The sequence below is a fragment of the Macrosteles quadrilineatus genome, unplaced genomic scaffold (genome assembly GCF_028750875.1).
Source record: "Macrosteles quadrilineatus isolate MER2022 unplaced genomic scaffold, UCM_ALF_1.0 Scaffold_2__2_contigs__length_208266976, whole genome shotgun sequence".
Lineage (NCBI taxonomy): Eukaryota > Metazoa > Arthropoda > Insecta > Hemiptera > Cicadellidae > Macrosteles > Macrosteles quadrilineatus.
The window spans coordinates 18,399,485-18,422,591 of record NW_026542595.1 but is presented as its reverse complement, the minus strand read 5'-3'; the positions used below and the strand labels follow the sequence as shown (position 1 = coordinate 18,422,591).

Below are 23,107 nucleotides of genomic sequence, written 5' to 3'. Positions count from 1 at the left end.
GTAAGTTGCCGTGACCTTTTAGTTTGTTTCCGCATAGCTAGATCACGCAGGCGCTGGACGGCAAGAAGCTGTACACCCTCGCACTCTGGTTGCCGCTCCATCCATTTGAAGTCGTTGTCAAAACACATTTAAACACCTCACCATGTGATGGTATAGTTTCGTCTCCAGCGGTCTCATTGTTTTCATCTTCATTTTCCTGATCATACATGACACTCACTGCAATTTCATCATCAGTCATTATCTGGTATCCTTGATCGTTCTTATCACATTTCAACCACTCTTCCATATCATCGACATCACACTCCGAACAACCCGCAATTTCCTTAGCCATGAACTAACTCCCCAACTGACGGCAATTCCGGTTCGTCTTCATTAACGCCAGCAGTTCAGCAGTTAGTTCTCGTTCTTTAGCTTGCTTTTGTAACTCGAGTTGATCTTTTGTCGACGTACCGTTTATTTTGTTCCAAGCCCGTTTAAGTGAAACACTCTTAACCATGTTCCAGGATTCCGCAATCATGTAGCTACAGTCTTTCAAGTTGATTTTTTTGTAAGAATCTAAAACTTGTTCTTCGGCGTTCTCTACAGCTAGGAGCAATTTACGAAGCATCTGTTGTCTGTAAAGACATTTTGTGCACTCAATTACACCCTGATCCATGGGCTGGAGCAGACTTGTCACGTTAGGAGGTAAAAAGAGACACTTAAATCTCCCCTTCTCTCATGAGAAGCTCCAGTGAAGGATGCCTCAGCGCATTGTCCATGATAAGTAAAACCTTTCCCTATTTTCCTGTTTAAATTTTTTTACTTGAGGAATAAAGGTTTTATCGTACCACTCCAAAAAAAATAGTGCTCTCCATCCAAACATTCTTCTGATTAGTTTAGGTCACTGGTAAGTTGGCTACGTTCTTAAGAGCCCGCGGCTTCTTTGCTTTGCTTTATATGTATATTCAGAGTGTCCGAAAAAGAATGCCTTGGAATTTATTAAAGATAACTAAATGATTTAAACGTCAACTCGGAATTTAAATAACTAAGTTTGTTTTCCCTATAGCAAAAGAGGAAACGTTAACCTTGTCATGCACAATTCAGGTGTGCAGTGACAGGCTGCTGTTGAGACTCACTTACACGCCTAACACCACTCAATATGATGTTTACGGCTCTACAGAAGGCACAGCATTATGGATTGTTAAATTAAATTTAAGTTCACCCAATGATAAAGCAATTCATTGGTGGTTTAATCAGTTTTGTGACACCGGAAGTGTTTTGAAAGGACATTCATCTGGCTGGCCAAAAACAAGTGAAGACAAAGTCGAAGAAATGTGACAATTCTGAACAGAAGCCCAAAAAAAATTGTTTGCCCAACGAAGTCTTCAGTTAAACATACCTAAATCGACACTCCACGATATTATTGTGACTACGTGAATTCACACACAAAATTCACACAAACATCAGATTAAATCCGCCAATCACAATAAGGGTACAGAATTTGCTATATTTTATGCTTATACAAAATTGATGACAATCCGATTTTTAAAAATTACTAAATTTTATCTAAGTATGTAAAAACCTTTTTCTTCTGCATTCAATTTGATGTTTAAGTCTTTCAATTGTCTTGAATAGTCTCCGAGCAACAGCTGTTCGAAATTCCAGTATTCTTCAAGACCCAGACATAAATAGGAACTTGAAATCAGGACTTTCATAAAGCAAATCAAAGAATAAATTGGCTATTCAAATAGCAGCTGTTATAAAAATATGATTTGAAAATATCTTACCTTTGATAGGTATGACTCCTCTTTAGGTGTGGCAAAACCTTTATCAATAAGAAGGTTGTTCAAGGTAAGAAGAGATTTGCCGTTTCCTCCCACCTCCTCCAAAAACAAATATACAGACGCAACTCCATTCACAAAGGAGTAGATCTAAGGTGCAACAAAACATAAAATGAATACAAATAAATGTAAAATCAACCACACTAATAACAGCAAAAACTGTACAGTAACACCATTGACAATAAACATAAGTAATACACTCATAATATTTTTTAAACAAGTTACAACCTATGTACTTATAACTTGTGCCTTCTTTAAACCAGATTAATTTAAAAGATTACTGAGATTTTCTCAACATATAATTTGCACACTTGTACACTTTTTCAGATTTTACAGACCAAAACAGTTTCTATAATTATAATTTACTCATCCACCCAAAAATATAGCTATTAGGGATGTGTCAATTCTTGATACAACTGATTCTTTAACATTGGTATCGGTATCTGTGTAATAAGTAGAGCTTCAAACCAAGATGAAATTGTACATAATCTGTTAAATAGTTCTGAATTGTTGAGGGACTAGTACACAGTTGTCAATATAAAGATGGAACTTTTGTTCAAAACTTTTAATTTAAAGCCAAAAATTCATACGTATTTGTGAGCACTGGCTCAAAGATGGCAGCTGTGGATTGCTTATTTCACTCAATAAACTATAAATTAGCTAGTATTTTCAATAGAAAAGACAAAATAAGAGGTGGTTCATGTATTTTAGCTCATAGTAGGTCTTTAGATTTTAGTGTACGTTTAGATATTGAGAAATTTTCAATTGAGGAAAGTTTTGAATCTGTTACTTTGGAAACTAGAAGCTTAAGAATAAGAATAAGAATAAGAATCCTTTATTGTCATTAGACACGGTTGTGCAATAGACATTGTCAAAGAAAACTATAAACTAGAAAATGTAACAAAGTCATGAACATTATCACAGTAGACTTTATGTAACATACATGTAAAACTTAGCCTATATCACAGAAGAGATCACAGTTGTCAATTGAGAATAAATATTATAAAATAAAAATTGTTGAATAACAATGCATGTTACTTAAAATCTATAAAATCAGTAGCACTCAAATGCAAAAACTCATTAACAGAATAAAGTGAGTGCTTTAGAAGACCATTTGTTACAACAGTTTTAAAATTAGCAAAGGATTCAATATTCTTAACATTATGAGGTAGTATATTGAACAGTTTAAGCCCTATAACATTAGAGCTTTTGGCTGCTTTGGTCAATCTACAAAAGGGAATGTCAATTTCATGCTTGAGCTTGTGTTGTGGCTATGTACATTTAGCCGTTTCAACAAGAATACAGATTATTTTTTTACTTCTAATAGAACATACAAAACATATAAACTAAAGACAGTTAACACTTTTTCATGGATAAAAATAGGCCTACAGTGCTCTGAGTAGTCAGCTGAAGCTAGCTTATATTTTCAAACAAAGAAACAGCTAATTATAATCAACATTTATAGAAGTAGTAATTTAAGGTTTTTTTTTAGTAATCTTGAAAAACTTCACTTTCATATTTCTAGAGAATTGACTAGACATATTTTTAATTTCTGGTGACTTCAACCATGCTTAAGTCCAGGAGCTGAGGGGGTTTGAGCATGCATGAAAGTAGTACGCAATGTTATTGCTGATTATTGTAATATGGACTGTGGTGATCAAAATTACGTATGTCACCTATTTCAAAAGTGGTCGATAAGGTTGGGGGGCGGGGGCAAACATGGCGGTTTGCGCTCTTCCAACGAATCAAAAGACCCAGGCCTAGGCCTAATTATTTAGGAGGGCCTATATATAAATTGATTAGGTTACAATGAGGGTAGTAAAATCACTATCTAGTTCATAAGATTTAGATTGCATAAAGTACCTTCAACACAATAAAAATTACAGGAAACTAAAAAACATTTAAGCCTTAAACAGCCACATCTAACAATATAAGACAAGATACAGAACATGCAATGACATAGTTTGAGACCGAGTAGGCTTGCATAACGAAAAAAAAAAAATTATGCATAGAACAACAACTATGCTTGTGGTTTCATCAATAGAAAGATAAAATGTCTATAACAAATACTTTAACTTATAAAATAAGATTGTAGATTAGTTAAAAGTTTAATATGTAGCTATAAACAGTTTTATGGCAATGGCCAGCGGCAAATTGAATATTCACGAAAATACTGACTGAGTTAGAGATAACATTTAACAGTCAACATAAAACTATTATTTTTATAAGCAGCACACTATAAGAACATCACTTTTCCCCAATCTGTTTGGATTACAAAAAGGCCTATGTAAAGAAGAGCATGAATTACTTCATCTAACAGTAAAAAGCGGAGGAATAGGGATGGCTGATCCAGTTATGCAATCAAAACACATATATGAAACCTCAAAAAGAGTGTGCGACGTTCTATTACAATCTCTTGCATTAAGAACCTCTTTTGAGTTCAGTGAGCATGAAGATACTTTAAAAATGACAATAAAAATCCATAGAGAACAAAAGAAAACTGAAGAAAACAAATTATTAAATGAAAATGTAAAATGTTTTTCACGACAAAGACAAAATGTAATACTACGAAATGCTGACACTAAATCAAAACATGGCAGCTGGTTATCCTGTATACCACTGAAGAAATTAAATTTAGACATGTCACCCCAAGAATTTAGGGATTCCCTGGCACTGAGATACGGTCGGACACCAATCAATTTACCAACCAAATGTGATGGCTGTGGAAAAGAATTTAATACAGACCATGCCCTTATATGTCCTGTAGGTGGCCTAATTATAAAAAGACACAATGAAATTAGAGATACTTTAGGAAACATAATGGAACAGGCATGGGGAAATTGTATCAAAGAGCCCCTTATAGCAGAGAATGGAAATGCAAACGGGCCTGCAATCAAAGCTGACTTGGCATGTAGAGGGGTGTGGGAGACAGAGGGATGCATTATTTGATATCCGTGTCGTAGACACCGATGCTTACTCATATGTTTCCAAACCTCATGACAATGTCATAAAAAATGCAGAAGAAGAAAAGAAAAGAAAGTATATGACAGCTTGTGAGAACCGGAATGCTTCTTTCACCCCTTTGATTACATCAGTTTGCAGAATCCTAGGCAATGATTTTCAAACACTAATAAGAGCATTAGCTGAAAAATTGTCAGAAAAATGGGCCAAGCCTTACAGCCTAGTAGTCAATTTTGGATAAGAACGAGACTGACTTGCTCAATTTTAAGGGCAACAAGCATGTGTCTGAGAAGATCTCGGAAAAAATGGAGATCTGCTAGAGAATTCGAAGATGGAGCAGGCATCCAACATATATATTGAAAGAATCAAAATTTTTAGTAATATATGTAATTTAGATTTATTTGTCTTGTAATATTTATAATAAATAATCAATGACTGTTTAAAATTATTTTTATGATAAAATAGAATTGGGAAAAGTCTAAAGAAATAAAAGTGATAAAACTCAACATTTCTTGGAAGTACTTGAATACAACAATTATTGTTGTGATAAAATGTTAATAGATTTGGGACTGCTAATGGGTTTTTTTTTTATTGCATCATCATCCTAGTAATAAATTATGAAGATCATAAACAAACATCTGATAAGACTTTTATGTGCTCAGAACCAACTGTCGTTGACTACAATAGTAAACTGAAAGTAATTTATTATTATAATAGGCTATACCAAACCGAATTTGTACCGTGTAAAATGCTGTACCCAACCGATGACAGTAATTAAGCTTGTACCGTACTGTACCGACTTTTTCGGTGCACCGCAGACCCCTAATAATAAGTTTAACAAAATCTACATTATACAGCTATTTTCTTCAAAAATAATATGGATTGTTGATAAATAATAGTGTAATTACTTAATTACTTGGCTAAATATTAACTAGATGCATTTTCTTATTAGAAAAAAAATATTATTACGAATACATATGGTTTAAAACGTAAAACACGGCCTCCTAACGCCATGGGGTTCGTCCGATAGGTTGCGTCATAATTGCTGCGCAGCGCTGCTGATATCGGCACAACTGTTAATCCCCCCAAAGATCATTGCCTTCCAACTCAGTGATATCGGGGTTGTGAAAGTATTTGTACAGTTTAAGACTACTGACATTTATTGTGTTTTATTTATACAAATAACATTCTTTTACAACTTTTAATAGTTATTTAAATATTTTAAATTTCAATAAATTTTATTTTAAGTTGCTTACGTTCTCTTTCCATAGCATTTTAAGATTGTAGATACCTTTGATCGTCATAAACAGTTCCCACACTCCGGACTACTCGCCTTTACTACTTCCTTCACCACTTCCTACGTCATGGACCTGTTTCCCTCCCTTTCCATAGCATTTTAGGATTGCAGATCCCTTAATATAATCGTCAAAAACAGTTCCCACACTCCGGACAGCTCGCCTTGACTACTTCCTTCGCCACTTTCAAAGTCATGGACCTGTTTTCCTCCCTTCCCATAGAATTTTAGGAATGCAGATACCTTAATTAAATCGTCATAAACAGTTTCCCCACTCCAGACTGCTCACCTTTACTACTTCCTTCACCACTTCCTACGTCGCGGACCTGTTTTCCCCCCTTTCCATAGCATTTAGGGTTGCAGATACCTTAATCTAATCGTCACAAACAGTTCCCACAGTCCGGACTGCTTGCCTTTACTACTTCCTTCACCACTTCCTACGTCACGGACCTGTTTTCCTCCCTTCCCATAGCATTTTAGGATTGCAGATACCTTAATCTAATGGTCACAAACAGTTCCCACAGTCCGGACTGCTCGCCTTTACTACTTCCTTCACCACTTCCTACGTCGCGGACCTGTTTCCTCCCCTTCCAATAGCATTTTAGGATTGCAGATACCTTAATCTAATCGTCATAAACAGTTTCCACACTCCGGACTACTCACCTCGACTACTTCCTTCACCACTTCCTACGTCGCGGACCTGTTTCCCTCCCTTCCCATTGCATTTTAAGATTGCAGATACCTTTATCTAATGGTCATAAACAGTTCCCACACTCCGGACTTCTCGCATTGACTACTTCCTCCACCACTTCCTACGTCGCGGACCTGTTCTCCTCCCTTCCCATAGCATTTTCGGATTGCAGATACCTTAATCTAATCGTCACAAACAGTTCCCACAGTCCGGACTGCTTGCCTTTACTACTTCCTTCACCACTTTCTACGTCGCGGACCTGTTTCCCTCCCTTCCTATAGAATTTTAGGAATGCAGATACCTTAATCTAATAGTCATAAACAGTTTCCCCACTCCAGACTGCTCACCTTTACTACTTCCTTCACCACTTCCTACGTCGCGGACCTGTTTCCTTCCCTTCCAATAGCATTTTAGGATTGCAGATACCTTATCTAATCGTCAAAAACAGTTCCCACACTCCGGACAGCTCGCCTTGACTACTTCCTTCGCCACTTTCAAATTCGTGGACCTGTTTTCCTCCCTTCCCATAGAATTTTAGGAATGCAGATACCTTAATTAAATCGTCATAAACAGTTTCCCCACTCCAGACTGCTCACCTTTACTACTTCCTTCACCACTTCCTACGTCGCGGACCTGTTTCCTTCCCTTCCAATAGCATTTTAGGATTGCAGATACCTTATCTAATCGTCAAAAACAGTTCCCACACTCCGGACAGCTCGCCTTGACTACTTCCTTCGCCACTTTCAAAGTCGTGGACCTGTTTTCCTCCCTTCCCATAGAATTTTAGGAATGCAGATACCTTAATTAAATCGTCATAAACAGTTTCCCCACTCCAGACTGCTCACCTTTACTACTTCCTTCACCACGTCACGGACCTCAAGCTAGTGTCGTCATTTGATTATATTTATGATCCATACCGTTTCTGTTCTAATAGCTGTGGAATAAAGCTATCAGTTATTTCTTTATCTACTGCATTCAAACGTCAACAGCTGATCATATGTCTTTGTTTATGTGTCAAATACTGCTTCCATAAGGATTACATTGAAACTTTGAGACCCAGTGGGGCGGATTCCTGAGAGAATTTTTTAACGCCATATAGATGTTGGCACTCACCGATATGGTCTTTATCACCATGCAAAATTTGAAAACGATTGATTCAGCCGTCTAGGAGGAGTTTGCGTATTACGAAATGCATAAGAGTCGACGTATAAGAGCTTCGCTCGCTCCGCTCAATTATAAGGTATTTACTTTTGTAGTTATGTTTTTTATTTCATATAACTGTATTTAATAAGAATCCGTTACATAATCATATTGTAATAACCTATAACATTATAATTAAAATTGAATTTGTAGTGGTAGTCTGTATTACGCATTTGATTGCGGCGAAACCCCAAGTATTATACGTCCAGTAGTTTGGAGGCCGTGTTTTACATTTTAAACCATATGTATTCGTAATAATATTTTTTTTCTAATAAGAAAATGAATTTAGTTAATATTTAGCCGAGTAATTAAGTAATTACACTATTATTTATCAACAATCCATATGATTTTTGAAGAAAATAGCTGTATAACGTAGATTTTGTTAAACTTATTATTGTTATAACTTTTTTATTAATTAAGATACAACTTTTTACCCTACAACCTTTTCTATTGGCCATATTTTTTTTATTATAACTACGTTTTAACCTATGTCCCATTTCGTACCGTTATCGAGCTATAGTCGTTTCAACGCATAGCACGTTTCGCCATCTTTGCCCCCCTCCCACCATGTTCTCGACCACCTGAAAAGTAGGCGACATGCGCATTTTTTATCACCACAATCCATATTACAACTATCAGCAAAGATATTTGATATTACTTCTTTGCGACACTTACAAATTAATTCTACTTTCGGTAAAAAAACTACACAAAAAGTCCATTTTACATATTTTATACAATAACATGGTGTCTACTAAACCTGGTTTGAAAAATTCAAGGAGTTTTCCAGGAGAATTCAAGACAAATTCCTGAATTTTAAGGAGCTACTATCGGAACCCGTTTAACTAATCGCAACCCGCTAATAAATGAAAATGATTATTATTAGGCTATTATTATTATTAATAATAATGATTATTATTATTTGAAACAAAACATTTCCAAAGAATAATATTTTATACAACATAATAAAACAATATAACTGGTAGGTAAGGCGACACCAGTTATCATCTCCCGCGATTGTGGGAATATCAGTGAGCATATCTTGCAGTATCTTCAACACCAGCGACAAAACGTCACACCGTCAACGATCACGGCAACACCCTTATGCATATTTTGCGGTTTGGGCGACACCGATAACCGTCTCTCGCGATTGCGGCAATACCCGTAGGCATATCTTGCGGTTTCGGCAACACCGATAATCGTCTACCGCGATCGCGGCATTAGCCGTGAGGAAATCTCGCGGGTTCGGCGACACCGATAATCGTCTCCCGTGATCGCGGCAACACCCGTGGGCATATCTCGTGGTTTCGGCGACACCGATAATCGTCTCTCGCGACCGCGGCAATACCCGTGGTGAGCATATCTTGTGGTTTTAGCAACACCGATAATCGTTTCCCGCGATCGCGGCAACTCCCGTAGGCATATCTCGCACTTTCGGCGACACCGATAATCATCTCTCGCGATCGCGGCAATACTTGTGAGCATATCTTGCGGTTTCGGCAATACCGATAATCGTGTCCCGCGATCGCGGCAATACCCGTGAGCATATCTTGCGGTTTTAGCAACACCGATAATCGTTTCCCGCGATCGCGGCAACACCCGTAGGCATCTTACGTGGTTTCGGCGACACCGATAATCGTCTCTCGCGATCGCGGCAATATCCGTGAGCATATCTTGCGGTTTTGGCGACACCGATAATCGTCTCCCGCGATCACGGCAACGCCCGTAGGCATCTCACGTGGTTTTGGCGACACCGATAATCGTCTCTCGCGATCGCGGCAATACCCGCGTGAGCATATCTTGCGGTTTCGGCAACACCGATAATCGTCTCTCGCGATCGCGGCAATACCCGCGTGAGCATATCTTGCGGTTTCGGCAACACCGATAATCGTTTCCCGCGATCGCGGCAACACCCGTAGGCATCTCACGTGGTTTCGTCGACACCGATAATCGTCTCTCGCAATCGTGGCAATACTCGTGAGCATATCTTGCAGTTTTAGCAACACCGATAATCGTTTCCCGCGATCGCGGAAACGCCCGTAGGCATCTCACGTGGTTTCGGCGACACCGATAATCGTCTCTCGCAATCGCGGCAATACTTGTGAGCATATCTTGCGGTTTCGGCAACACCGATAATCGTCTCCCGCGATCGCGGCAATACCCGTGAGCATATCTTGCGGTTTTAGCAACACCGATAATCGTTTCCCGCGATCGCGGCAACACCCGTAGGCATCTCACGTGGTTTCGTCGACACCGATAATCGTCTCTCGCAATCGTGGCAATACTCGTGAGCATATCTTGCAGTTTTAGCAACACCGATAATCGTTTCCCGCGATCGCGGAAACGCCCGTAGGCATCTCACGTGGTTTCGGCGACACCGATAATCGTCTCTCGCAATCGCGGCAATACCCGTGAGCATATCTTGCGGTTTCGGCAACACCGATAATCGTCTCCCGCGATCACGGCAATACCCGTTAGCATATCTTGCGGTTTTAGCAACACCGATAATCGTTTCCCGCGATCGCGGCAACACCCGTAGGCATATCTCGTGGTTTCAGCGACACCGATAATCGTCACTCGCGATCGCGGCAATACCCGTGAGCATATCTTGCGGTTTCGGCAACACCGATAATCGTTTCCCGCAATCGTGGCAACAAAAGCGGTAGTGTTTCGGTTAGGCGACGATTCCGATGACTGGGCTACGGATTCCCGGAGGTTTGGGTGGATTCCTGGAGTTTTCCAGGACATTTCAAGGTAAGATAAAATTCCCGGAGGTTTCCCGGTTTTCCCGAATTTCCCGGAGAGTAGACACCATGAATAACTTGTTTATTTATAGAGATACGACTTCGGTACCCAATAACCATTATTGTAGTCCACATTTTTAGAATTACAACGACGTTTTAACCGATTTTCTATGTTTTACCGTTTTCGAAATATCAGCGTTTTAACGCATAGCGCAAACCGCCATGTTTGCCCCCTCCCCCCTACCTTATTGACCACTTTTGAAATAGGCGACATACGTAATTTTGATCACCACAGTCCATATTACAATAATCAGCAATAACATTGCGTACTACTTTCATGCATGCTCAAACCCCCTCAGCTCCTGGACTACTTCAACTTAAATACTTTAGCTAAAGAAGGTCAATAGAGTAACAATAAGAAGGTTTTACTAGGAATTCTCAAATCATATGGCTTATCTGTTTGCATTGATTCTCCAACGAGAATTACTGATAGTAGTGCAACCTGTATCGACAACATTATTACAAACATTGTCTTTACTGAACTGCATTCACAAGTAATTAATTTAGGTTTTTCAGATCAAACAGATCAATATATTTTTACTTTCTTGTCAACAACAAATAAATCAAACTCAACAATTAGAAGAAGAGTTTTTAGTAGAAGTGTGCGATGCATAAAAAATGCATTGAAATTCCGATTCAATTCAATTCGATGCATCGAGTTGCGATTTCATTCAGTGGTGATCAAAAAATGATTTGATTAATGAGGGAGTCAGTATCCATATACGAAAAACACCTGCAGAAAGTCAATGCAATACCCGCAATATAGGAGCGTGTTGTTGCGTTTCCTTTGCGAAGGCGTTCTTATTTAATTAATTCTTTGCTTGTAAAATATTACTTTAATATAATTAATATAATATACTTTGTTTTATAATTTTTTTGACATTGCAAATGATGAGAAGTTTTGTTAAGTGTAAGCAGTGTGAGACATGTTTTACTACTGTAAACATAGCCAAACAAGTCACTCGAAAATCATTCTAAAAATAACACAAGTCTGGAACATTTTTACTTGATACCTTAAGCGGCATTTTCCTAGCGACGCGATTAAGCCTGTTCCGCTGCGTGCTCCGTGCTCCGCGGTTGCCAGAACCACCAATCCCTTTTAAACAAATGAGACTGTTTTCCTAGGGGCGCGGTGCGCGACTAACCACCAACTGCGCAGTGTGATTGGGACCACTGCCTCGAGAGCAGTCAGTTGCGAACCACGCTGCCGAACTGGGCCATTGTTTACATTGGAAATATGAAGAAAACGATAAGTTGTAGCGATGTTACCAAGTTCACTGTTGATGATGACAGTTTATTAATTGACTGTGTGTCCGAGTTTGAAATTCTGTAGAAAATGAGCCATCCTGATTTTAAAAATAACTTGAAGAAGGACAAGCTTTGGAGTGGGATAGGGCAAAAAAGTTAACGCAATCGACTTTCCTTAAATTAAAAAGTTTCCTTAAATTTTACTTCATTGTTTATCAGGTGCCTATTAATAAGAATACTAAAAGCACCCTCATGGCTCCTAGATCTAAACAGTTCACTTCAGGAATTTCGACTCTTGGACTGTAGAGCTAGGACTATGTCGACATCTTCGTCCATCTCTTCCTCTTCCACCAACAACATAAAAGTAAGACTCTTCTTTCTCCGATCCATAGCAGAACACTACTGTGGAAACCGCGAATCTGCTTGTTACGCAAGGCATTGCCGGATTTCTAGGAAAACACTTTTGCGCAGCGTAAAATTTTAATCACGCTGTTCCTGGCCACTCTGCCTTCTTTAGATTAATCGCGTAGCACGCAGCGCGGTTACTGAAGTTGGAGGAAAACACACCTTTTCTAGTGAGATTAACACACCTTTACTAGTGAGATTGAATTTTTAGACTTATAAATTTGGTATTTTTGTAGGTCTACTATCCTACCTATGTATGTCTGATTCTATCCTCTCATTTTATCAATGTAAACCAATTATTGAAAGTTTCAGTATCAATCTTGCAAATGTTTAATAAATTGAATTGAATTGATATCAGTTATGATATAGTTCAACTTTGAAAAATACAAAATTTATCAGTCTGAAACTGAAACATCAGTTTTACTAGTTAAGTATTAAATTTTAATAGTCAAACTTTGAAAATTACCAAATTTATCAGTCTAAAACATGTAGCCTACTGAATTTTATGTAATAGACATCAAATATGAGTAAACGCGAGACCTATTCAGCTGATTCAGACAATGGACGACGATACCCACAATGCACTATGTCCTACGAGTGGTGGGAGAGAGCCTCTAGCCCAGGACGTTCACTAGTCTTCCTGTCCTCTCCAAGGTAGTAGGTGAGCTTAAGATCGGGTCGTGTAAATCAATTCCATTTGCGGTGTTAGCTGGACAAATTCTATTTTCATCAAATCGTAAAGCCTATATCCCGCAGGGATATAATTGCCGCGCGAGTGAAAGTAAAATCAGTTCGAGAAGGGAAATACTGTGTTACAAACAGTTATACTGTGTAACAAGTTGGACTACGAGACACGATCTTCAATTAATATTCGTTGGCCAACGAGAAGGATTAGTGAGTGTTGGTCATCTCAATATTAAATTAAATTTCACACCTCACCGTCATTGTCGTAGTTTAATTGTAACCGCGTCAATCACTTCTCCTACCAAGGGGTTGGTTTCGCACTTTTTTCAAGAAAGGTATCAATGGCCATTGTACTCAAGTTCTGAGTAATTAGTATCGATATTTTAAAATATTTGTTCGAGTCATTTCAGTATCAAGATTAAATTGTAAAAAAAATTGTATTGTTGCTCTGTTGATAAAAGTATTGTTGAATAAATCAAATTGTTATATATTTATCAAATTCTTAATAACCTTGGCATTTCATTTTTGGTATTATACAAATTCATTCAATAGAGGTTTGGTAATTATAGCAAGTAACAAGTAAGAAGCCACTACAAAAGATTCACATTGAAGTGCAGCACTAAAATTATTGTGGTAGTGCGTAAAGTAGAATCAGTATAGATTTAAATTGTAGAAAAAGGAGGATAGCAGCTAGCTTACCTTGAAAGCGTGGGTAGGCCATACAACAAGTAGAAAAAACACTGTGCACACAATATTTCGTCCCCTAAAGGGCTTAAGGGACGAAATATTGTGTGCACAGTGTTTACTTTCAAGGTAAGCTAGCTGCTATCCTCCTTTTCCTATAATTTAAAATCCTGGCCTAGAGCCTTTCCTTAAACAAAACTAACAGTGTAGATTTAAGATTGTTTTCAGCACTGGAAGAAATACAAACAGTACCAGGGACGTCCCCTAAGGATCTCTGGGAATAATTTTATTCTACAGGGCCCACTCAATTTTTATTTAACATCAAGCTTCCACTGTCAACGCTCTGTTGTTTATTTTTATTCACTTTGTTCTTCCAACCCAGGGGCAACCAAGATTTGTAAAGAAAAAAGTCATTTGAGATCATTGCAAGGAGAGTAGTATATATTTAAATATATAAGTCAGAGTTTCTTTTTTTCTTTACAAACATCAGTCTTACTAGTTAAGTATCAAGTAAAAATTTTTCAGCCTTGTATTTTTTTTTTGAATGATTTTGGAGTGACTTGTTTTGGATATGTTTACAGTATTAAAACATGTCACACATTGCTTACACTTAACAGAACTTCTCATCATTTGTGATGTCAAAACAAAAAATTATAAAACAATTACAGCAGTATTTACATGTAATGGATGTATTAAATAAGAACGCCTTCACAAACTAAACGCAACAACGCACTCCTGTATTGCAGGTATTGCATTGACTTTTTGCAGGCGTTTTAAAGTTTTTTTTTATCTCACCTCAAAAATATCTCCATCAAAATAAAATCTCGTCTCGTAGAACAAGATTTAAAATTTCCCAAAAATTTCCTGAAATTTCGAGACCCGACCATCCCTAGTTGAGGTAGTATACAATAAAACCTATTCATATTGAGAATTTAGTAAAATAAAAAAGTAGTATTGGAATCAATAATTGATAATAGATTTTTCAAATATTGAAATCAGTACCAGTTTTATCAAAACATTTTCTTATCGATAAATCAATAATAGTTTGTTATTAATAAATTTGGATGGTAAGTTTTATAATGGTTAATTCTATTATACAAATGTATTATTAAATCAAAGGAATACCTTAAACCAAAGAACTACCAGTATTTACACAAGAATATTATTACGTTACGTAATCTTGAGTAAATCACACAAAATTTAAAATTAAAATGCTATTAAAAAACCAAAACTCTGCTCTTATCATCAACAGTATATTATCTAAAAATTGTTGTGGCGTTTAGTTGCATATTGGTATACAGGGTGATCAACTCAAGGAGGCCACCATTGGGATATCGGAAACGGTAAGAATTAGAGAAAACTTTAAACGGGGGACATTCCTTTATTTTTTGTGGCAGTTAAAAATATGCAGTACATTAAAACATGTCACACATTGCTTACACTTAACAGAACTTCTCACCATTTGTGATGTCAAAACAAAAAATTATAAAACAATTACAGCAGTATTTACATGTAATGGATGTATTAAATAAGAACGCCTTCACAAACTAAACGCAACAACGCACTCCTGTATTGCAGGTATTGCATTGACTTTTTGCAGGCGTTTTAAAGTCCCAAAAAGACCACAAAATTCGTTTAAAATATTAATTCTATTATTTCAAAAATGGCTGCCATTTTCCAAAATGGCGGCAAACTTGAAAAGTGGAAAACTGTGTATTTTATGGTCTTTATGGAATGTGGATGCAATTTTAAGACTTATTTGACTTATTTACTCTTCGCATTTTCGATATAAACCTACTTGTTTAGGAGCTACATAATGTAAAATGTACACCGGAAGTCATTTTTCCATAGGCTGTAACTCCTAAACGAGTGGGTTTATCGGAAAAATGTCAAGAATAAAAAAGTGTTTAAATTGCATGTTCTATCCGAAAACATCATAAAACATGGGTGTTCCATAAGAAATTTCAAAGTTGGCTGCCATTTTGGAAAATGGCGACTGAATTTCGAAAAAATAAAATCATATTTTTAACTGCCACAAAAAATAAAGGAATGTCCCCCATTTAAAGTTTTCTCTAATTCTTACCGTTTCCGATATCCCAATGGTGGCCTCTTTGAGTTGATCACCCTGTCATCCTGTATATCTAGAGTTTAAAATTTCACAAAAACTGATTCATGAATATTGACTCACTTTGGTGGTCCAAGAATTTCTCCCAGAGCTCAGTATTCCTTTGACAAAGGAGTTGGCTTCGTCACTCCAGAAACCTCCTTTGGCGGTGTGAAGTGCATTGGGGGCAACCTAAATCCAAACTTATTAAGTAGCTTTTAGTTAACATCCCATCTATACGGACCAGCTGTCACCAATTTTGTATTTAAAAAGAACGTAGTCGTGTGAGCCAGGCACAGAATGCCCTAGTGTCTAAAATTCAATTTATAACGTATTTGTTGTTACTAATATATTGCATCGGTCAAAACAGTTAATTTAGGTCACAATAAGTTGTTCCATCAGTTTGACTTGGTAAAAAATTTGTGTATTTGACATAAATCAGTAATTTACATCAGCGCAATCTGTCGGTGGCTCACATTAACTTCAAACATTTTGATTTTATAACTGGCTTAAACTTTATCATGGGGATGGAATGTCTAGTTGTTTGAATAGTCAAAGGTTCCTTTGCTCAGTTCCCATCCAGCTACGGTAATGTGAGTATCATATCTCTTGTACTTAGTCTGCAATAAAGTGATAAAAACAGGGCTGCCATTGCACGTTCCTGTCATTTTTGAGGTAGGCTCTGTGATCAGATTTTTGTTTGCAGAAATTCACAAAAAATGTATTGCCAGATTTGGGATTTTTACTGTAATGAGTGAAGGCAGAGTAGTTGTGCATTGATTTTGTTTGGTCTTCCAGATAGTGGTGCAGCAATTCTCAGTTTTTGTCTGTCTGTCAAGATTTTTGGAACCCACCGGGATCAAAAATTTGTGGTGACCAAGTTTTTTGTAGGCAATATTACGAACCAAAACAGGCTGGAGGTTGATGGTCACTTGTTAGATGATCCATATAAGATAGAATATCATTTTAACCACTATTTTGTTGAGACATTTGATCATTAGGTATGATAACACCAACACGTCCTGTGACTGATTGTGATGCCAATCAGACTGTAACCCAGATTTTTTAGATCTACCTTCATCCAACACAGGCCACAGAATTTTGTGAAATAATATGTAAGTTTAAGCAATTCGGCCATCTTGGCTGAGATGAGATCCCAACAAAACTCATAAAGATGTCAGAAACATTAATAGTCCCAGTTTTTAATATATAATAGTCAATGAGTGTTTCAGTTTCAGTACGGGTAATTTCCCAGATAAGCTTAAAATAACTGAGGTAAAACCAATATTTAAGAAAGGAATGAAAACCTTCATTATATTGAATTTTAGCCTCCTGATCGCATTTAAATACTATAAATTGGTGTAAAATACCTGCAATTATTCGATCTTGTTTGTAGCTGAGTTGCTACCGGTTTCAACTCACATTTGAGTCATCTTCAGGCAGTTAAGATGTCTTCTCGCTTCATTCGACATCATCAACGACAAGATTCGTTCCAATCAAATTACATACGACACTGCTATTAAGATACTGGAGCTAGGGACAGTTGTGAATGAAACTATCAGCTGATCGGGAAATCTAGGCACAACGTCATCACTGACCATGTTGATCCTGACCGGCAGTCTAGACATAACTTCCGCCCGATCACGTTGTGTCGTGTCCCGTAGGCCTACCGTTTTCAGTATTTTATAGCCTTAAATGTTCTTTTTTATGTCCGTGTACGTGTTTGTGTTTTGTTTATTTATTTATTATCTATTGAGTATTGACGACCTTCGAATGAAGCGAGAAGACATCTTAACTGCCTGAAGATGACTCCAATGTGAGTTGAAACCGGTAGCAACTCAGCTACAAACAAGATCGCATAAATGCAGGTATTTTACACCAATTTATAGAATGAAAACCCCTATAAAGACCTCTTTCTATTTTATAAAATTTTTCCAAAATATTTGAAAAAACAATCAATTATTGTCTGACCAATTTCTTAGAAAGTATTAATCTATATTACAAATAACAATTTAGTTTTAGGACAAATCAATCTACCACATCTGCCTCAACTGGGTTGATTAACAGTAACTGGGGTCACAGAAGCATTGGAGTAAACAGAGTATTGCTGTGGAGACTACTAAAAACACACCATTCATACTTTATTTTAATTTCCACACTAGAGACTTCCTCCGTGCAAAAATATTCCAAATTACATAACAATCATAATTTTTTACCAACAATCAAAAAGCGTATACAAAAAACATCAACAAAAATATATCTTAAAATATCTGCATACATACATTTTTTTGTTAATCTTATCATAGCATTCAGGAATTTTTCCGGATGATTTTGAGAGGTAGATTGTGTTTTTAAGAAAGGAAAAGTCCTTTATAAAGAAATTTTGACGATAACAATACTCTCACCATAGTCATGTCTAGAGTTAGTCAAAGGGGGGCAAAGTAAAAATTATTACCGTACATTTATAACAATATAGTATGATGCAATAACAAATGGTTACCTCAGCTAAGACACATTTGACTGCCAGAGGTGGAATTGAGTCTAATAATTCTCTTTGAGCGTCCACACACACAATCCCTCTTAGATCACTTTCTGGCATCGCCTTGATGGAGTTTCCATAGTCAATAAAAAATACCTGTAAAAATCAAGTAATGACCAAAAAATCTAATTATTTATTCATTTGCCATGTGGATTCTACAAATCATTGATATTGGCATGTCAAAGTTATGATTTACTTACTAGGTTTGATACTGATTTAGGCTGTAACTAAAACTAGTGATATGTCCTTATCAGAAAAGATAAGTATGTTAAAAGTAAGGGGAACGTTTTAATTTCTTACTTTATAAATAAACATCATATGTGATTGCTCTGATCAACTGGCTTTCACTGTTCAGTTGCTGAAAGCAATCCTTGTGAAAATATTATTACCAACAGCTATTAAAAACTGTTCAGTTAAATTACAATTTCCCTTTTAGGCCCTTAACAATTTTTTAAGTACTGTATATTTATAAATGATTGTTGTTAACAACTTATTTGTGTAACTACCAGAACTTTGATCCTTATTTACCCTTAGGTAGAATATTATGACAAATTAAAATAGCTTAAGTCCTACTCATATTTACTGAATACACACACAAAATTTCATAAATATTCATGAAGCCGTTTTAGAGGAGTACTTAAAAAAGCACTGTGCCATTTATTTTAGATATGTTTTTAAACAATATAAAACAGTAGAACCCATCATATCAGGCCACAACAGAACCAAGGCCCTGGCCTGATAACGATTTGACCATCAGCAAGCCTATTGTAAAATGATAATCTATAACTAATAATATTATGTAATTAATAAGTGGAGTCAAAAGTAGAGTATTATGTCTCTTGCAATTATTTTTTTGAACAAAAGGCTACCTGTTCGTAAAACCAATAGAAAAGTTACTTTAAGGAAAAATTGGTTAAATAATTGCAGTTGCCGTCCAGACGTCGATGAGGAAGGACGCTTATCAGTGAACCGGTTATCTGCCAGTCTCAGGCCGCAACCTGCTATCTACCAATTAGGATATCTGTGCTGAACTTTTATTTAATTCGCTTACATTAATTTATTAATTTACCTCATTATTGTTATTTATAAACTATTATGGTGTCTACGTGTGGACAGTGTGGAGGTGACGTTGTGCAGAGTGACTTGTCAGTGAAATGTGTTGAGTGCAAGACGGGATATCATCCAGCGTGCACACAGTTTGGATCCCATCAAAACTTTACAAAGTCTAAAATTAAACAGTGGAAGTGTGAAAAGTGTACATCTGCGTCAGGTTCATCTGCTTCCCTACAGACAAGCGTGAGTTCAGCTTTGGATAAAAACACTATGATAGAAATACTAAACTCATTTAAAACAGAAATCCAAATGTACACCGACTCTGTTGTAGGAAGTGTGATGTCTAGAATTGACAATTTAACTACAGAACTACACACAATTTAACAACAAAGTCTCTTCTTTGGAGCTAAACCAGTCAGCTTTACAGGAACGCTGCAGTGAGTTGGAAAAAGCAAATGACATGCTTGTCGAGCAGGTCCGCGCGCTGCAGCTTAGTCAGAACGACGCTGACCAGCATTCACGCTGCGCCAACATCGAGGTCCTGGGTACACCTAAGACTACAAATGAAAATATAAACGTCATTCTGCAACACATTGCCGCTGCCCTTGGAGTCAACTTCAAGAGAGAGGATGTTTCCATCGCCCATCGACTGCGCCAGTACTCTAAAAATCACACGTTCGCGCCTATCATTGCGCAGTTCGTTTCTAGGAGCACCAAAGAGATGTGGCTCATCGCTGCGAGAAAAAGAAAAATCTAAATGCTACAGATATCAACGGACGTCTTGTGCCAAGTGATGTCTACATCAACGATCATCTGACCATACATAATAAGACTCTCCTGGGACGAGCGAGAAGGATGCAGCGGGAGGGGAAGATCCACAAGACTGGCTACACCAATGGGAAAATTCTCATTAAACCCAAGGAACACGACGATGCCATCAGGATCACTGCACAGCATGAACTGGACGTCTTCAACAAATAATGTATCTTAGATATTCATTGAAACTTAAATTAGGTATTTATGCATGTAATTGACTTTTATCCATCTATTTTATTATATTTTTTATATAGCTATTTATTTATTTTATTCAGTCTAATACCACGGCAATCTATTACCGCATCACTCTGTTCTCTATTACCCTTAAAATGCATGATTATTGTTGCATGACTCAATACCCAAAGGAATAATGGTCCATTTAATTTACTATTTATTTTATTATAATATTTGCTAGTTAAATCTATTTTGTATATACTTAAGCTATTTTTATTTATTTCAGAAAAAAATGCACTAATTCTTATTTATTTTTATATTAGGTTTGTATTTTTATTGCTAGCTGAAAACAAATCAAAATATTTATTTCACGTCTAGAAAAATATCGATAGTTTTATTTTTATTTATTATTATTAGTATTATATAAAAATTGCTAGTTATGTTGGACAGCATATTTATTCATTTAAGAGAAATTCTCAAAACTATTACAGTATTCGTATTTTTACTAGAGATATAATAAAATTTGCTAGTTGAAGCTAACCTAAATATTTCATATTTTATTTAAAGAAATATTTATTTTTCATATAGGCTACTTTTTCATTTATGTATTTATAAAATTCTGCTAATAAAAATAATAAAAATTCTAAAATAATAAATTTATAAATTCTGCTAGTTAAGATAAGCAATCATTTACTTATTAGCCATTGATTGTAATTTTATGTTTATGTAAGTTATGCATTCTTTATTTATTTTTCTCTCCAATGTTAACAATAGCACACAACAATAGTCATAGGTCGGGACTGGCAGCGGGCACTGTGACAGTTGTCATGCACACAGATGGCGATGATAACAATTTATTTCATTTTCATGAAAAACTAAACTGTTTAAACCTTAATAATTCTACTGATGAATATTCTGCATTTTACAAGCGTAATGTTGGTGACAGCTATATTAGTATATTTCACTCAAATATCAGGAGTTACAAGAAAAACTTTGATGAGATGTGTTTATATCTCAATAATTGTATTTCAGGAATTGACATAATTGTTTTTACAGAATGCTGGCTGTCTGGAGGGGAGGGGGTGGCTATCACACTTCTACTTATTGCAATCAGAACGATGGGGTTATTGTTTACATAAACAAACATTTGTCTGCTACGGCTACTGAAATTACCATTGGGGACGTTTACGGCATTTCATTACAATTTTCTCTATTCAACAAACACTTCAATCTATTAGCAATTTACAAAACCTTTGATTGTAATGTTGAAATGTTCCTACATGACCTTGAGGTTTACTTATTTAATATCAATAAAGATCACATGGTTATTTATCTTGGAGACGCTAACATTGACATACTAAACATGAATGTTCTCACACATAGGTACTTAAACATTTTAACTGGATCGGGATTTACACAATGCATTGGAAAACCTACACGAGTGACTCAAAACACAGCAACATGCCTAGACCACATATTTATCGGTACTTTCCTGTTAAAGGGAACATTCATTATTATCGATGATTTTTTCTCGATATATCGATATTAACAAATTAAAACATTTCAGCTGACAAACTACGATAAATAAATATTGTTCAGAATCAACAAACATTAATGTAAAAAAATATTAAAATGAAACTGTTCTAAACTAACATAACAAAACTAACCAAACTTGCTGTAACATTTAAAAACTCCATTTAATATTCTCCAATCGCCTTTTCTGTTATCAAACGGAATTTTTAAATGGTACAGCAAGTTTGGTTGGTTATGTTAGGTTAGCTTAGAACAGTTTCAATTCTTAATCCATATAGACTATATTTTAGCCTAAAGATCAGCTGTCAATTTGTAATGTATCGTAAAGGAAAACAAAAATATCGATATATCGAGAAAAAATCATGGATCATAATGAATGTTCCCCTTAACAGGAAAGTACCTTATTTATCAAATACAAAGACTTGGAGAGTGTACAGTCGGCTGTGTTACAGACTAATGTTACCGACCACTACAGCACCGGGATCACTATCACATTGGGGACACCGAACTGTCACTATGACCCACCTATGTGCACACACCTGGACCACGCACTACTCACACACTTCCTCACGCATTCCAACTGGGATCCCATAACCTCTTGTCATGACAATGTTGATTTCTGTTCCGAACATTTTACCAGAATCATCTCTAATTCTGTTGCTGCGGCTAGTAAGTTTGCTTATAACAAGAAATCTCGTTTCAAAAAGTTAAAACCGTGGATAACGTCAGACTTAATACATCAAATATGAGTAAGAGATAAATTAAGTAAACAAGTCAAAAAGCAGCCTTTTAATAACAAACTTATTACTCGATACCGAGAAATCAAAAATAGTTTAAGCTTTTCTTTGAAGCTGACAAAAAGAAATTATTATAGAAATAAACTACACTTGACTGGCAACAACCCTAAAATGTTCTGGGGCATAATTAATGAAATATCTGGCAGAAAATGTAAAAAAGATTCCTTTCCTATTGATAAGTTTGTTCCAGCGGACCAAATATCTCCAGCCCAATGTCAAAGAGTTGCAAATGACTTCAACGATTTTTTCTCCTCTGTAGGCTCTAATTTAGCAACCTCTATCGACTCAAGTGGGGACCCAGTT

The 23,107-nt window shown here is 36.4% G+C and overlaps 1 protein-coding gene across 1 annotated transcript in view; it reads right to left on the bottom strand.

The window, feature by feature from the left end:
• LOC128987429 (probable ATP-dependent RNA helicase spindle-E) overlaps positions 1 to 23,107 on the bottom strand; it is a 274,025-nt gene that overhangs the window by 67,343 nt on the left and 183,575 nt on the right. The window contains exons 18-20 of the mRNA XM_054408268.1: positions 18,393 to 18,527; positions 15,977 to 16,084; positions 1,767 to 1,910 (exon numbers count right to left, since the gene is read on the bottom strand). Of these exons, the coding sequence (XP_054264243.1) occupies positions 1,767 to 1,910; positions 15,977 to 16,084; positions 18,393 to 18,527 (387 nt within the window). The remainder of the gene's footprint in view (positions 1 to 1,766; positions 1,911 to 15,976; positions 16,085 to 18,392; positions 18,528 to 23,107) is intronic.